This window comes from Periplaneta americana, chromosome 6 (assembly GCF_040183065.1).
Source record: "Periplaneta americana isolate PAMFEO1 chromosome 6, P.americana_PAMFEO1_priV1, whole genome shotgun sequence".
In the NCBI taxonomy this organism is placed as follows: Eukaryota; Metazoa; Arthropoda; class Insecta; order Blattodea; family Blattidae; genus Periplaneta; species Periplaneta americana.
This window is the reverse complement of record NC_091122.1, coordinates 102877253-102895224: the sequence shown is the minus strand read 5'-3', so window position 1 is coordinate 102895224 and position 17972 is coordinate 102877253. Positions and strand designations below refer to the sequence as shown.

General features: G+C 36.3%; 1 protein-coding gene across 6 annotated transcripts in view; it reads right to left on the bottom strand.

Annotated features, from left to right (window-relative positions):
- Window positions 1-17972, bottom strand: part of LOC138701584 (aldehyde dehydrogenase family 16 member A1-like) — a 113544-nt gene that overhangs the window by 65208 nt on the left and 30364 nt on the right. The window contains exons 1-5 of one of the 6 annotated variants that reach the window (XM_069828623.1): window positions 17095-17342; window positions 16571-16766; window positions 13493-13610; window positions 5929-6146; window positions 534-875 (exon numbers count right to left, since the gene is read on the bottom strand). In XM_069828623.1, the coding sequence (XP_069684724.1) occupies window positions 534-875; window positions 5929-6146; window positions 13493-13591 (659 nt within the window). In that variant the 5' untranslated portion in view covers window positions 13592-13610; window positions 16571-16766; window positions 17095-17342. The other 5 variants (XM_069828625.1, XM_069828622.1, XM_069828626.1 and 2 more) reach the window with 5 other exon arrangements.

The following is a 17972-nucleotide window of genomic DNA, read 5'->3' as shown; positions in this document are numbered from 1 at the left end:
TTGTGACTTTTCGTTGTACTGCTATATGTTAGTTCTAAGTTGGCACCCTGATCTCAACTAATTTTAGACGATGATGTGTTAAACTTCGAGTGTAAAATATTTGTGTCAAAATTAATTTGTTTTATACTCCACTACTTTCAACAAACAACAAATTCAGGTCATCTTTCGTGTCGTCAGAGGAATGACAGATGTTTTCCTTTATAGAAAGAATGAATAATGATGTTGGGTTTCATATGCTTATTTTTTCGATACTTGAAATTTTCACTAAAGACACTCTTGAAGGGAAAGGACATGTACAATTTTGTGTAATGTAAGAGAGGGAAATTACACGAGAAAAATAAAATTTCTGAAAAAAGAAACATGTCCTAAAACCTCTGGAGAGGGGAATTACTCGAGGAGGAAAATTATGCAAGTAAATACAGTAGAAATTTCTGTAATTAGTCCCATCATCTGGAGTCACACATTTCACAGTGAAACAGGTCACCCAAAATTTAGAATTCTACAGTGACGACACTTAAAACATGCCATCTTACCCTGCTTGATTAGCGATGTTAGCAAACAGAAGAGATGACAATGGTGCACATTCCGGTGGTTTCAGACAGATAGTGTTCCCTGCAGCCAGGGCAGGAGCCATCACTTGTGCCAGAGTCATAAGTGGTGATGACTCAGACACAATCCCAACAACAACTCCTACAGGTCTCCAGTTCTGTAGCTCAGAGGATGATGACAACAACTCAGCCCAACCAGCATAGTGATAGAAGAAACGCACCATTGCTGGCACATCAAATTCCTTTGGATCACGACACTGCACCCCCCGATTCAATGAATCCATCTGAGCCAAGAGAGTTGCATTCTTCTGCAAATGTCGTGCCAAACTGTGAAAAAAATTTAAACTGTTAGTGCAATCAATTTACAATATCACGTAAATAACAAGAATTATCTCGCAAATGGGTAGAAGTTATTGCTGTCAGCCAGATATTATTAAGAACACCAGCATCCAAAGTATTAGTATGGGTTATTTCTTATAAAGCAAGCAAAAGTAGGAAAAGAGACACCGGGTATTAAAAAAAAAATCGTTAAAGTTCGTTTGAAGTTATAATGTAGTGGGATTTTCCCCTCCGTTCTCCCCCTCCCCAAATTGTTGCATTAAAAATTAAGCCCATAACTGCCATGATAGCTCAGTGCAAGACCACTGGCCTTATAAGTCAGAGGGTCCCATATTCAAATACTGCTATATCGTGAATTTATAACCTCTATTGGGCAAGCCCATGGTACAGGCAACACAGGGGTTTTCTCCAGGTATTCCGGTTCTCCTGTGACATCCAACAATTCTCCATCACTATCTTTCATTATGAGTATAATGTGGACCATTACCTGTGGTGCACTCTGGATAATTCTTGACGAACTAAATGATCTATGCTTCTCGGCACTAGCAACATTTATGAGCCCACATGTAGAATCAGGGCAAATAGCGACAAGTCAAGGGCCTTGCCATTGGACAAAAAATATACATACCGACATATATACACAAGATGGAAGTTATATAATTGTGCAGATTAAAGGAGGTAATAGAATACATCAAAATGAAAACCTTAAAATAAAATAAAAAACCTATGTAATTAATTGCATGGTTAATTAAAATATTCGGCTGAAAGTCTGCGTAGTTTGGCAACTGTGCATTACCAGCTCACCTACACACAAACTTAGGTCTGAATAACAGCATTCCATCCCTTGTGCAATAAGCTTGTCAGACTTCCTAATTTAGCAGGAAATAACGATAAGTGTTAATCATTTTATTTATAGTAATTTTCAATAAAATCGTCCATTTTTATTGAAAACTGCAAAGAACAAATCATTCCACATCAGTTTCTCTAATGATAAGAGTAAAAATCAGAAATGTATGGATGCTATTTATCCAAGAAAATAGTGTTAATATTCAGAGAAAAGTTTTTTTTTTTTTTCTGAGAAAAGTATTCATTTGAAACTAACATGATATTACATTACATTACATTACAGAGTTTCTAAGCTATTAACTATTAGTTGCAGAGTAGTGCCAGGGTGCTGCCCTGATTCTTTTTTCTGTAACCTGGGAGCACCCAGTTTCCTTTTTTCCTTACTTTTTAAAATAATATTTGTGTTACTTGAGTCTTACTCAATTTTCATCATCATCATCATCAATGGCACGACAGCCCTTCATGGGCCCTGGCCTTCTTCAGAAGTTTTCGTCATTCCTCCCTATCCAATGCCAAACTTCTCCAATTTCTAACATCCAAAGTCTTGATGTCATCCATCACACAGTCTTCCCATCTCAATCTCGGTCTCCCAACCTTCCTTCTTTCCATTGGAATAAATTTAAAAACTCTCTTCGCAACTCTATCATCTTGCATTCTCACAACATGCCCGGCCCAATCCAATCTTATTTTTATGAATTTAACAATGTCCAGCTCATTATATAATCTCAATTTTATATTTTATAAATATGGATTAGTTGTATGTATAATAGCAGTGTCATTACTAATAAGCAGGGAGAGAAATTTAGTGCCCGATGGGAGAGAGGTAGGTGATTTCAGGTTAACTTTGTTCTAGAGTCCCTCTACTGTGTACAATCGAAGGCAACGTGGGTCGTGCCCTGTTGAACTACTGTGTCTTAGTTGTCCCTAAGATGGAGTTATCACAGCCATTTGTTGTATACGGTACTTGCTTTGTGTTGCAGTCGACAAGTAACTTACAACATGATCTAGAGACCACAGAATTTCGCATTAATTTTGAAAAAATTTGTGATAAAATATTATATTTCGAGTTTCATGACTAATTAGTCGTAAGATAATCGCAATAATTTCGTATAAACTGGAATGGGATATTTGCGTGAAAAAATAACCATATATAAAATAATGATTAAAAAAGTTTCATATGTCAATTTATTCTACATATTAAAATTAAACACAACTTTATAACACTGAGGAAAAAAAAAACAATATTTATATTATATAACATCTACTGTTTTTATTTGTGGAATGCGCCTATGGTCACTAACAAAACTTATACTTTGAGAAAAACTTTTCTACGTCAACAAATGCCCAAGGAACTCAGACTTGCTAGCTGCTCTGTCTGATTGTTAGAACACCGTTTGTGTAATTTATATTGTAGTTAATGTACTATTTCATTGTTAATGAATATCGTTATTCCAGAGCCTATCCCTTGTTATGTTCTGCTTCCATCCGTATATGCTTCAACAGTATAATTCTTGTATGGATTTACCTCTTGTATTGTAGTAAAGTTCGCTTGGTGGGGCCAGTTTTCAAATGGAGTGGGCAAGTCAAGTGGTAAGCCTTCTATTTCTCGCTGTTTTATTGTCCTGTATAGAGAAGCTGCTTCTTTTATCTTCTTTATCATCTTAAACCTGTCACTATACATAATGCTTATGTGGATATGATACAAAAAGCTTTAGCTATTCTTATTAAGAGTCTTCGTACCCTTTTGTATTTTGATTACATATATTCGTGCCATTATATCTATCCATATAGGTGCTCCATATTTGTGTAAAATTATTCATTTGTATATTAATTTCAGTGCATGTGTGTGCTTGTGTGTGTGGTAATGGAGTCAAGTGCTGGTGACAAAAATATAAAATATTGTAACTTTTATTTCAATAACAATGTGACTTTTATTTCTAACTTCAATCACACACCTGTCAACAATGGATATTCCACTCAACACAGCAGTCGTTATTGCACTTCACAGAACGACAATGACAATTCACATGGATTATTGAAAAGAACAACAATGTACTCCTAATCTCAACTAATGTTCACAAAGCACTATGTACAAACAAAACTGTCAGTTCTCAGTTCACAGTTCGTTCGCCTTGGCTACTTCTTCTAGCTCACTCATACAGTTCACTGCACTTCGAACTCAGATCCTTGCCTGGTTGCTGCCACAGTTGCAGTCCTCCTCACATCGAACCCCTGTCTCAAAGGCTGGCTTCCTTGCTCGCTCGCTACTGATTCACTCGCTTCTTAGCGGCTCACTAGCCCTTTTGATTTATTAAATCACGCGTCCTCGAATGTACTGCATCGTGTAGCTTCTACAACAATTGGTCTCCAGATATTTCCTTACTCCTGTCTCCTCTGCTCCACGCCGGAACCGCAGTTCTTTCCCCTCGCTCTGCGCTGCGCCCACTGCAGCTTGCATCTCCTCTCCCTGTCGCACTAGATACGCACGCGCAGGCAACTAGAATCTTCCAGCATGCTTGCCACAATATAATTTTCACGAAGTTTCAAAGATTGATTCTATCTTCGTCATCAGGTGACAAGTAAGCTTCCTTGTAGGGATTGTTACATATAGCAGTTGCCTGTATGACTGATCAACAATTGTCAAGAAAGAGAATTATATTTTATACTAGCCATACCCATGTGCTTCGCTGCACGTCTTGTTATAAATAAATAAATATCATTTACTTAAATCTGTTATTATTAATGAACAGACCTAATTAGTTTATTTTAAGTTATAAGTCGTTTGCTCCCGAATTATTTTCAAAGTTGTGTTTGGAAGTATGAATGAAACTGTTATTACCATGCAATACACTTTGGAGTTGTACAATTAATTCTACTTTTAAGCTTGGTATTATGACCTAACAGCATTTGAAACAGAATATATTTGTAAGAATAGAGGATTGTTCTCTCAACTGGAAGAAGGCTTTGTCACCAAACGGCACCACTTGGAATAAGGTGTTGCACTGTCTTATATTATTTAAAACGTGTGTTGATAACAGATGTACTATTATAAATTTTTAAATGGTTATAGGGGATCTTGACTCTCAGAAATAACAACGTTTCTAGCAGCACAACATAATCCGTTTGCTCCATTACCCCAATATTTGCAGAAACACTGCTTTCTGTGCAACACTCTCTTGGTCACTATCTCCACAAGTGTAATGATGCAAATGGTGGTAACTTTGAACATCTGCTAAAGTGACACAGTTTCATCAGAAAAGACATTACTGATTATCTGTGAGTGCGTTTTCCATGTTGGATGTAATTTAGAAACTTGAAGTTTCTTTGAGCTATAGGCCACTAATATTTTATTTAGGTAAGTAGAACCATTTCCGTTATCAGTAACTGTACCTCTAGTTTTCTGTTCGATAGAAAAAACATACATGTTCCATTTAAAAAAAGATAACTTTGAGTTGAAAGTGATATTGTTGTAAGTTTTTTTAATTGTACATACGCTCTCATTGTGTGAGCCCCTTACGTGGGTACATGCCTGAGCAAGTAGATTTTTCACATCTTGTTTCATTTCGAAAATATTTGAGGTCGCAGAGTTATGTGAGATACCCTGTATATCTGAAATTTTTATGGTGTAACTTTGACATCAGGGTAGCTCACAAGTCTTTCTCATCAATGTGAAGTTCTGATGTGCTGTGTAACATTTAACATCCTTACATATTGCACTCTGCAGTTCCTAGTCAATAGAAAGGAACCAGTTATTTCCAACCAGCTTTAATATGTTCTGACTTATTCTAAATATTTGCTAAATGAGATAAACACTAAGGCACAAAAAATTGTTAGTATTTATAGTTCAAGAGTAAATACAGAGCAATGGAATAATGATTCACATTCATATTCAATGGAGAACTTCGTCTACAAAGAAAAACAACTCACTATTCATCATTTGATTAAGAACCACTAAATTCGAAAAAAAAATATCACTATCACAACAAACAGACAAAGCAAACACAACATGTAAAACAAATCACATTTTTATATTTAAAAGATTTTCAAATGTTTTTCCACGAGAGCAGATTGAGGACATTAACTTCACCAGTGCACTAACATGCAATCGAACACATCACTCATGTAAAACACTGACATCAATGACAAAAAGTTAATCTCTATTATGTAAAATTTGCGAATCATTAGCCTTTGATACCTGTATAGGTGGCATGCCCTCTCATGACCACTCAGCTTGGTCCATGCATCAGCTGCTTTGAGTGCAGAACTAACAGCAGAATTGATGTTGTCAACAACACTCTGTCCCACTGTACCTAGAACGTCCTGTGTACAGGGCTTCAGTATTTCCAACTGCGAAGAAGTTCCTTTAAATTCTCCATCAATAAACGGGCCCAATTTCCTGTCTTTCAACCACACCTATTATTAAAAACGAAATATAATTTATTTTTCCTTGTAAAGCAAGTTAACATGTATCTAATCGTTTCTGAATCATTCAGTAACTAATTACAATGTTCACACAATGGCAATCAAAGAAAATAATGCAAGTAAACAGAATAAGAAAGGTAATAGAGTTATTAGTGCATATCCTCATACCAACCTCCTGGGCCTGGGTTAAGCAGCAAATTTTGGGGCATGGCATTTATTTAACACAAAACACACTTTTGTTACTTACACACTGAACATATTTGTTATTTTCCTTTGCATACTGGCAATGATTCAGGTTCTTGTTAATTGCTGCTGGCTACTTGAAACTGAAAGCAATGGCAGAGCCAACATATTTTAATTTTGAGGAGCATTCAGGTGGACAATCTTCATTCCTTTTATTTCACATCATCGAAACTGTCAGGTTACAGTAAATGATAAATAAGGTTGTAATTGATACTGCATGGACGAACTGACAGCGTCACCTTGTCTAGTCACAATTCATGACCCAGGGATTGTGTAGCGGGTCATGAATTGAGACTGGGCAAGATAATGCCGAGTCTCCACACATGTAAGATCGCCCACACAGTGTCAATCACAATCTTATTTATCACTCACTGTATGCATAGCAATAGATAAACTGTGAAGAAAATGCTAAGGGAAAACAGGCTAAATATAACAATAATTAAAGTAAATTAAATTAGAGATTTTCTTAAATAAGTTGTAGCTGCACTTGTTAATTGTTATTTGTGTGAAGTACAAGGCAGGGGCTAGAACAGTAAGTATTAATTAACTTTAGATGGTCATTAGTCCATAGAATCTTCCTTAATACGCACCATCCTTGACTGAGAGATCACAGCCATGCAAGTTAGATTAACTACCAGGATTGTTGTGTCTCTATTAAGTATTGAGTAACGCAATCTTCCAATTACCCTCATTTAGACACAAAACAAAAGTTAATATGAAACTAAAATTTAGTAAGAATTTAATATGTTGAATTTGAAGACAGTTAATGAAAAAGTGGTAAGACAATCTGTAACTGCGAAGATAATATTGTGAAAGAATATAACACAAATTAAAGTAAGAATATATGGAGTTTAAGGTGCTTGTTCACTGGTGCTAAATAATCTTTTAAGGATTTAAAAGTTCGCTATTCTTCATAGTCACCAAATATGAAATAACAATTTCACTGAATTATAACAATGTGGGCAATAAAAATGTTACTGGATTATGACAATGTGGTTAGTGTCTTTTTGTAAAAGAATATGGCTGCATGCCTCCAAAACCTTGTTTTGCAGATTCTTTACATTTTCTGGCTGTGTACTGTAGACCTCTGAATTTAAATATCCCTATAAAAATAAATCTAATGTTATCATTCTTGGAGAGCAAACTGACTATCTTATTGACCAATCGGTTTCAATCCATTTTTGTGGGAATACCTTCCTTGTTCAGATATTGCTGCATTCTTGCTAGTGCATCATCATTTAAAATCTGTCTTGAAAAAGTAGTTCTGACAAGAAGTCAATCAGACACTTCTGAAGAAACTGTATATACCATACATGGCAGCCATTAAAGTTTCTTGATAAAAGTGTGGACCTAATAAGCATCCATCTAAAAACTCACATCATATATTAGTACTCCACACTCCTTGATTATAGCTTTCTCGCAAGCAGAGGTTATTTTCTGCATCCTAGTAGTATGTATTATGTTGATTCCAGAGTTATGAAATCTTGTTTCAACAGTCCACAAAACTTTACATATGAAACTGGGATCAACATCTATTTTAACCATTACTTCAAAAGCAAAATTCAAATGTCTCTCATAATCTGATTTCTAAGACACTACACAAAATGCAACTTGAATAGCTGCAATAATTTCTGCAGTTTCAAAATTCGATATTCACTCATAAGCAAAACCAACAGTAGGCAGACCATAAGGAGGGGTCTCATGCTTCCCGAGAGCCACAGTAGGCAAACTGAAAGAAACATAATTATAAACAAGAAAACATGGTTATTGTCCAGACACTCATGATCACATTGATCTGCCTATACATCAATGGTCATCAGCACAGTGCACCCTCAGGCTAGCATCTCTTACTCGCAGATAAGACATTGCACTATTGTGCATCCATGGCTGCTGGCGGGTATGCTTTCTCTCTCTCTCTCTCTCTTCTGAATGACGGTGCACATTCCGAGACACTCCTTACCCTTTACCCATTTCAGTGCATGCTGACAACCACTGCTATACATCAAACCTGACACTCCCATATTAGACATAATAGAGAAACTCTCAACAGCCATCGTAAAAATAAGTAGAAAAAACACAAATGTCATGATAAGTGAGAATATAAACTGTCGAATTGACAAACCAAACCAGAAAACAGAGATAATACTAAAAATGCTGGCAGAAGAAGACTTCACCTTAGTCAACAAGAGGAAAAAAACGTACTTTGCATACAACAGATCAAGCACAATCAATCTCGTTTTTTATAAAGAAAATTTAATCTCTATTCAGAAGCAGGAAGGACTCTGGATCAAAGAAGCAGCGCCTATAAGAAAGTACATTCCAATAGCAACAGACATCATGATACGACCTTCAATCTTCAAAAAAATAGCCGGACAGTGAAAGCACAAATTCAAGATGAATGAACCTAGAAAAACTCAAGAACAACGAATAAATAACAAAGACAGATTGTCTCATACAGGAAAGGCACATAAATGAAGCAATCAAACTCACCACAGATCTGCTACAAAAAAGCAGCCTTAACCAATCAAGAGGAGAAAATCCCAACCGTGGTTTGATTGCAAATATTACCACAAAAGAAAGGAAACTCTAACATCTCTACACAAGGCAAGAATGTTGGGCACGGACGAAGATCTACAAAGATATGTCAAGCACAGAAGAGTATATAAACAGCTTCTCATTAAAGAAATCTGACCACATGGAAGCTGAGGCGAGAAAACTAGCAGAGTCTGCAAAAACAGATTCTTTCTTGATACTCATTAAAAATAGCTCCGAGACCGAAAAAATCCCAATGGATAGATGGGGAAAGCACTTCAGAGCTATTCTGAATCAATAAAACAAGAAATGTGCTTTCAGTGCAAACAGAAATGCTGCCTGCAGAAGTCCACGAAAACATAAGCACACAGCAATCAACAGATAACCTCCACAGAAATCTTACAGTCGACAGGACAGGCAAAAAACAAAAAGGGATCAGGACTTGACAAAATTTACATGGAACACATAAAACAGTCACAGGAGATATTATTACCAATTTGGACAAACCTGTTCAACAGTTATACGAAGTCCCAACAATGCCAGATAATTGGAGGACATCAACAATAAAAATTCTATACAGAGGGAAGGAGGAGACAAGCGGCCCCAATTTATATAGGGGAGTTGCACTAGAGAATAATCTCTTCAAGGTCTTATAACAGCCAAACTAGAGACAATAAAAACCATACCATAAAGGCAATTCAGCTTCATGCAAGGCAAGAACACAACACAAGCAGCCAAACATATGTTGGAAGAAGTAGAAGAAGCTCTGAGATATGAGACACCTGAAAGAAAAATTACACGCAATATTCATCGATTATAGAAAGATATGATCGCGAAAATCCACTCACTGGCCAAATTATTATAAAACATTCTGACAGTCAGTTTTGTGCAAATTGACAATAGCATCAAAACATTGGGCATCATTGAACAAACAAACACGGTGCTACAGGGTGACCCTAAGAGCCCCATGCTGTTTAACATCGCCACAGCAGACATCACAAACATCCTTTAGAAGACAACAGATACAAAACTCGTCCTTTATGTGGACGACATGGTGCTGGGATCTCCAAACAAAGAGCTGCAAGCAATGCTGAGAGACGTAAAGATTTATTTTTTATTTTTTTTTAGGGTCCTACAGAATTCATTAATGCTGATAGAACTAGAACTAGAAAATGGGTGAAGAAAAATCATCTCACAATCAACTTAAGAGGAGAAGACAGTCCATATGACATTTATAAAAAAAAGAGGAAACATTCAGTAAAAGATACCCTCACTCTGAATGATGAACCTAAGCTAATTGGGATTTCCTGGTCTCTGATTGGGTCAAAAACCCTGATAGAACTGATATTTAACCCTTGCGGTGAATTTCGGTGAAGTCCGGAGGACCTAATTAGTCAAATCTACTCTCCTTACCTCCACACTGGGGCCCCCTGGGAGCTTTTAAGATGCTAAAAAGAGTGATGTGCAGAAAGCAACGGGAAGCTACTGCATTTATCTTTCCCAAGAAAAACTGAAAACATGGCATGATGAGTCTTTCCACAGTAAAAGATTCCGGACGTAAACTATCCCCCCCCCCCATTCGGATGTCCGGGAGGGGAATGCTGGGGAAGGACACATTATGAAGCAACCCAACAGAGAGAAGAAAAGAAGATTGAGGATTGGAATGTGGAATGTAAGGACGGACTCTTCTGCAAGCAGGTAAGTTAAAACACTTGAAGGAAGAAATGAGAAGAAACTTATTGGATGTGATGAGAATATCAGAAGTGAGGTGGGAAAATAGTGGTGAATTAGTAAGTGATGAATTTAGGTTGTTTTATTCAAATGGTGATGCAAAGGAAGACAAAGACAAAGACAAAGGAAGACTGAGACCATGTGTGAAAGATAAAGTGATATCAGTGTGTTATGTAGATGACCGGATGATGTTAGACTACAAAGAAACAAAATGGACTTAGTGCTAGTGCGAGTTTATATGCCACATAGTGTATTAGCAGACAAGGAAGTGCAAGAAAGCTATGGCAAGATAGAAGAGATAGTTGAGAAGGAGAAGAAAGGAGCATGCGTAATCCTAATGGGCGACTGGAACGCAGTTGTAGAAGAAGGATAAGATGGAAGAACAGTTGGAAAATATGGATTGGGAAAAAGAAATGATAGAGGAGAATATTTGGTGAATTTCTGTAAAAGAAATGCAATGATTGTTAATAATACATTATTCCAACAACATAAATGAAGAAGATACACATGGACATGCCCAAGGGACGAAAGCATATATAAGATAGACTATAGACTGGTACAGGAATGATTCCAAAATTGCTTAAAAAAATGCAAAGACTCTACCAGGAGCGGATATTAACTCAGATAATATCCTGCTGATAGGCGAAGTAGATATTCGTCTAAAGAAGATAAGGGGAAGACAGTTGACAAAGAAATTGAACATGGAAAAACTGAAGAATGAAGAGGAAAGAAGAAAATTTGAAGCAAATTTTCAAGAAAAAGCCACTATATTAGAATCCACACCTGAGAATAATAATGAGTACTGGACTCGTTTAAAAAGCTGAATACAGACAACAGCAGAAGAAACATTTGGATACACAGGTGTGAGAATTAAGAAACCTTGGGTCACAGGAAAAATGTTGGAAAAGATGTAGGAAAGGAGAAAATGGAAAAACATCAACAGAGAAGAAGGTAGAAGAAACTACAGGAAACTAAACAACGAACTAAGAAGAGAAACTGATAAAGCAAAGGAAGACTGGATGAAAGAAAAATGTGAAGAAATAGGGGATCTAGAGAGAAAAGGAAGATATGATTTAATGTATAGCGAAGTAAAATGTTTGGCCTTCAAAAATAAGAACAGGAAATCCATGTGGTTGATAGAAGACAACATCGGAAATGAAATAACAAACAGAGAGTACTAAACAGATGGGCGAAATATGTAGAAGAGTTATATGAGACAAGGAATCGTCCAGATGACTAAGCTATAAAAAGACGAAGAAGCCGTATCAAAAGACGAAAAATGATTTTCTATTTTAAGGGAAGGAGATGAACTAGCGCTTAAGAAAATGAATAATGGGAAAGTAACAGGAGTTGATGGAATCCCCATTGAATTAGTGAAATGGTTGGGTGAAGACAAGAAGGAAATTCTATCATTATGCAACGAAATATATGAAAAAGGCGAATGGCTGAAGATTTTACAGAGTATGTTGCTTTCAATACCAAAGAAAAATAATGTCAAGAAATGTAACGAGTTCAGGACTATCAGCCTGATATTGCACTTGGCAAAGATTCTCTTGCGAATACTGAATCCAAGTTTACATTCTAAGATGGAAGAACAGTTGGAAGAAGAACAGATTGGATTCAGGAAGGAGAAAGTACGAAAGATGCAATTGGACTGCTACGAACAATTAGCGAAAGATACCTAGAGAATAATAAAGAAGTGTATATAGTATTTTTGGATTTAGAAAAGGCTTTTGACTGAGTAGCTTGGAATAAACTGATAGGGATCCTAAAGAAAATAGGTGTGGCTTGGAAAGAGAGAAGACTGTCAAGTAATCTTTATATGAAACGAGTCGAAATTAGGATAAGAGAGAAATATCCAGAAGGAAGTGAAATAAGGAGAGGAGGTCGTCAAGGATGCCCTTTATCACCTACCTTGTTCAATATCTACTTGGAGGATTTAGTAAAGAACTGTTCTCAAAATGTGGGAGGAGTGGGAGTAGGAGGAATAAGAATAAAGAGCATAAGATTTGCTGATGACATGGCAAAGTTAGCAGAAGAGGAGTTGCTACTAAGACATAAGCTACTGGAGCTAAATGACAGCTGTGAGCAGTATGCAATGAAGATAAATGCAAATAAAACGAAAATCATGGATGTCAGAAGAAAAAAAAAGTTGGTAAACTTGCGAATTCTAAATGAGGCAGTACAGCAAGTTAACAGCTTCAAATACTTGGGATGTACCATAAGCAGTAACATGAGCTGCTGCCAGGAAGTCGAAAAGAGGATAGCAACTAAGCAAGAAAGCTTTTAATAGAAAAATAAGCATCTTCTGCGGACCTCTGGAAAAAGAGCTAAGGACGAGACTAATGAAGTGCTTTTTATGGAGTGAGACATTGTATGGGGCAGAAACATTGACATTACGACGAAATGAAGAGAAGCAAATAGAAGCATTTGAAATATGGATATGGAGAAGAATGGAACATGTGAAATGGACAGACAGAATAAGAAATGAAGCTCTGTTGGAAAGAGTGGGTGAAGAAAGACTGATGCTGAAACTGGTCATGGATAGGAAAAGGAATTGGTTGGAGTCACTGGCTGAGAAGAAACCACTCACTGAAGAATGCACTGGAAGGAATGGTGAATGGGAGAAGAGTTCAGGGCAGAAGAAGATATCAGATGATAGACGACATTAAGATATATGGATCATTTGAGACGAAGAGGAAGGCAGAAAATAGGAAAGATTGGAGAAAACTGAGTTTGCAGTGAAAAACCTGCTCTTAAGCAGAACACTGAATGAAATACACAATAGACATAATAACAAATTGATAAATGCTGTTATACTTTATACAAACCTTTGCAGAAGTAGAGCTCTCTATGAGTGGTCCATACTCCATACTTTTTAATATTTCCTGGATTAGATTTTTTTTCGACGTATTTATGGTACCTGCCATAATAACGATGCATAAGACCCTGCACAAACAAACAAATAAACGAACTCAATTTACGATTATTCCCACCAAAAGTACAAAATTTCAACTTTCTATCTACAGTTTATACAAAACTAAGAAGGTATTGACAGTTCTCTCTCACACATGTGGAAAGAGAACGACGTTGTGAAGTTGTGCAATAGTGCGGTTCAGCTGATAGAGCCGCCTGTCTGCCGTGTCAGTACTGAGCAGCTGACATGAACTCGTAAATTTGTATCATACGGACTCTGTGACTAGACAAATATAATAATAATAATAATAATAATAAAGGTAATAAAAGAGTGAGTGAATGCGAATATGGTACATAGTGTGCAAGCGATAAGTAAGCTTAGTATAAACCGTAATCAAGATTTCATACTATAAATTTGAAGTTACGAAGGAAAGAGTTTTTAGCTCAGACTACGTTACATCAGCTAATAATATCGTGGAGAAGCGTCAGGCCTATAAATCTGAGTGTAATAATGTGGCGAATTGTACAGAAAATAGTGGGGTGTGTGGTTTATCTAATCCAGACGTTTCAGATACACTACAAATTATAGGAGGAGTGTAAATGTTGTATGGGAAAGAGTTCATGTGGAGGCAACTACATGCAAAGAAGAACTTCAGACACCTTTAACAATCTACTTAATCATTTAGAACATGGCTCCTTTACATAAGAGAGGTAAATCAGCACCAAATGCCTCTTCATTTTCGTTTTTTTTTTTTCAGGACAATGTATTTCAATGTAATGAAGGGTGGAGGTAAGTTATTTCTTTAAATTGTGCAGCAAACTGTCGACTGATTCTCAACAAAGAATGCATGCAACCTGAATCAAATAATGGAACACTGAAGATGACGTAAGAACAGGACTCATGTTCTGAAGGATTGTCGTTCATTTTATAACCGCATCCTTCCCCTGCAATTCCACATGCTTCCGTATGGACTTATCATTTACATGTGAAGTTGTATGATATACTTGTGAATACAAGAAATACATTAAATATGGGGCCTGTGTTTGTGTGGCCGTATGTCATACATACCTATACCTGTACAGTAAATATCAGAGTTTTTGCCGAATCTTGAATTTGGTATTATTACGACATACAGTGAATCAATTTAATACTGGGCCAATGCTATCTTGCTATATGTGCAGAATCACATTTTGCATTAAAATACAAATATATTGTAAAATACATCGATATAAATATATTGTACAATTAAAAGTAAGAAAAGTAAGTATTGTACTATAGTCACTATAACGTGGTAAAAATATTTCAATCATCAGGAGACATTATTTGCATTATTTTTCTTGAAACACCATAAGAGTGCGTCAATTTAATATTGGGCCGATGAGTGTTATTATCCAATCAAGGTATTCAGTTCAGTCTCAGATGGAGTCAGGTGCGGTCTCTGTGCTGTATGGATGTACTGAAGTTTACAAGAGTGGTATAGGGCGAAGAGGACCCAACATTATGTTTGAGCAGCGACAACTGATTATTTATCATCGTGCAAGAGGTAAAAGCCAAAGACAAATAGGCAATATGCTAAATTTGTTCAAGAATAGTGTTGGAAACATTATAAGACGATACGAAAAAGAGGATAGGATAGAGAGTATACCACAAACAGGTCAACCAAAGAAAATATCTGAGCGAGAAGAACGGTTCGTTCTAAGAGTGGCTCAAACTAATCCAAGAATAAGTGCACCAAAACTTGTTTCCGAATTGTTGGACAGGTATAATAAAGTACATCCAGAGACAGTGTGTTGTGTAATTAGGAAAGCAGAGTACAATGGCAGAGCTGCCAGAAAAAAGCCATACATAAGTAAATTGAATAGAAGGAAGAGACTTCAATTCGCAAAAGTATATGTTAATAATGATAAAAACTGGTGGAAAGATGTGCTTTTTACGGATGAAAATAAGGTAAATGTCTTTGGTTCCGATGGTAGGATAACTGTATGGTGCAGAGTAAATGACGAACCAAAAACTAAATACTTGCAGCCTACAGTTAAACATGTGATGGTCTGGGGTGCATATCTTCAGCTGGGATAGGGGAGATGGCCTTTATCGGAGGTAAAATGAATCAAAATGGCTATCTGAATCTCCTGAAGAGCAATCTTCATAAAAGTGCTGAAAATTTGAGTATTAGATACACTTTTAAGTTCTACCAAGACAACGACCCAAAACATAAAGCTTGGAAGAACAGAATGTGGTTGTTATATAACTGCCCGAAAGTAATAGAAACACCTCCACTAAGTCCATACTTAAACCTAATCGAAAAATTGTTGGCAACAGCTGAAAAGGGGACTAATAAAATCAAAACGTGAGCTGAAAAAGAGACTGCAGGAAGAATGGGCACTTACTGACTCAAATTATATCAAGAAAATAATTGAGAATATGCCGCAACTGTTGAGGGCGATCATTAGACAGAAAGGGAATCAAACTAAATTGTAGGAATTAAATTTTTGTATACGAGGAAACGTTTAATTTATCTGGCCCAAATTAAATTGTGTGCATATATATTAGGTTACTTTTCAGAGAGTCGTTGTATCTCTTCAAGTAACAATTTGTATTTTTTTACGACGTAAGTTTGTGTTGTTTAAATTGAAATAATGTTCTGAGCTTGAATTTCTTGTATATGTTTGTTTCAAATGTCAAACAAAGACCTACAAAGTGGCAGTACGACACTGGCCCAATATTAAATTGATTCACTGTAAGTAGGTATGCTATTCCCGGCATTTCTTGGTATCGTATAAAAAAAAATTGGTAAATCTTTACAATAGCGTTACCAAAGGAAGACGAATAGGAATGAACCCTCACCAAAGATATTATGTGACAGCGCGAGAGAGGGGTTTGGGTGGAGTAGTGGCATTCTTAAACAATTGTGAATATATGCAAGGCATACCAAAGACCTAAACTAACATAGCCTATCCTAACCTGTCACTGATTTGACCTTACGAAAACTCACCTTTTTTTCTGTGGTCAGTAACTAATAAGAAAACGCAAGGAAATCAGATGTAAGTTATATGCTGTCTCTCCCTGCCGTCTACACCTTCCATCTCGACGGAACAATCCGGGACCCACTTTCACAGCAACTTTCCACCATTCTTTCGGTGCGAAATTGGTGTCGGCACTCAATTTTTTTTATGGTACATAAGATTCAACTAGAAGACAAGTATGTAAATAAATTTGTACCTTAATGTGGTAACGCAATTAATTATTTGTAAATGACTCCAGATATGAAACACGTTTATAAATTTTTCTTTTGATATTATAGGTGTATTATAATTGGGTTGCTTCAGCTCTATTAAACGTTTGTCCTACTGGTACCAAGTCACAGAGAAGAAAACGATGGAAGTTTTTTTTTTTTTTTTTTCTTTAGCTCTCTTAGCAATAACGGTATATACTGTGGTATACTGCGTTAAAATGCTTTGAAAAGAAATTAAATCCTTGCTATTATATTCGCCGTACAGAATTTCCCCTTTAACTTACCGGTTAGTGTAAATAAATTTTCTTCTGCAACATTTTACCAGAAAGCCTACAATATAAATACCAAATCAACGGCAGAAAATGAATACGCTGTCACTTATCTTTCTCTTATCAGTAAAGCAAAGCAATAAACAAAACCCTCATCACAAATATCGCGACAATGACATCTCTTTATGTAAACTAAAATCGCTAAAATCATTGGACCCAACAATTTGGTGGAGGGTGGAGGTGGAGGGGAGCACAGCGAATAGGGATAATAAAGAATGGACACTTCGCGTCGGTACCTTTGATGTAGCCGGACCGATTTCAATGACCTTCAAGCCAAGAGGACTAATAATATGTATAGGCCTCTTGCTTCAAGCCAGCTAGAGCGTCAGATTCTGCTTTCTCCCTAGAGTTGGCGCTGACATCACACCAGCTAGCAGTTGACACAGCGGAAATATAACACATACAATTAATACATCTAGGTACATTATGTACTCAAATAAAATAAATTGGATCCATAAAATAATAAATCCTCATTAACTGTAATGTCTAGACTCTAGAGTTCCTTTATAATGAGAGTTCAGACCTTGACCCCAACAACAATTAAAATATGTAATGATTTGATAGCGCTGAAAATGGAAAAACAAAACTCTTACGAGAAGTAAAACCATATACCTATATTATATTATATACAAATATTAAACGAATTCGATACTTAATTTTATAATGTATTATATTATTTTATAATGTAATTTATGATATCTGAAATATAAAATATTATTATTACAACTAGTTTGTCACTGAGAAATAAGGAAAAGCTGTTAACTTGAATTTATTTTAAGCAAAGCGTTACTGGATTATGCAATAAGGTAGGCGATGTTTGGATCCTGTGCCTT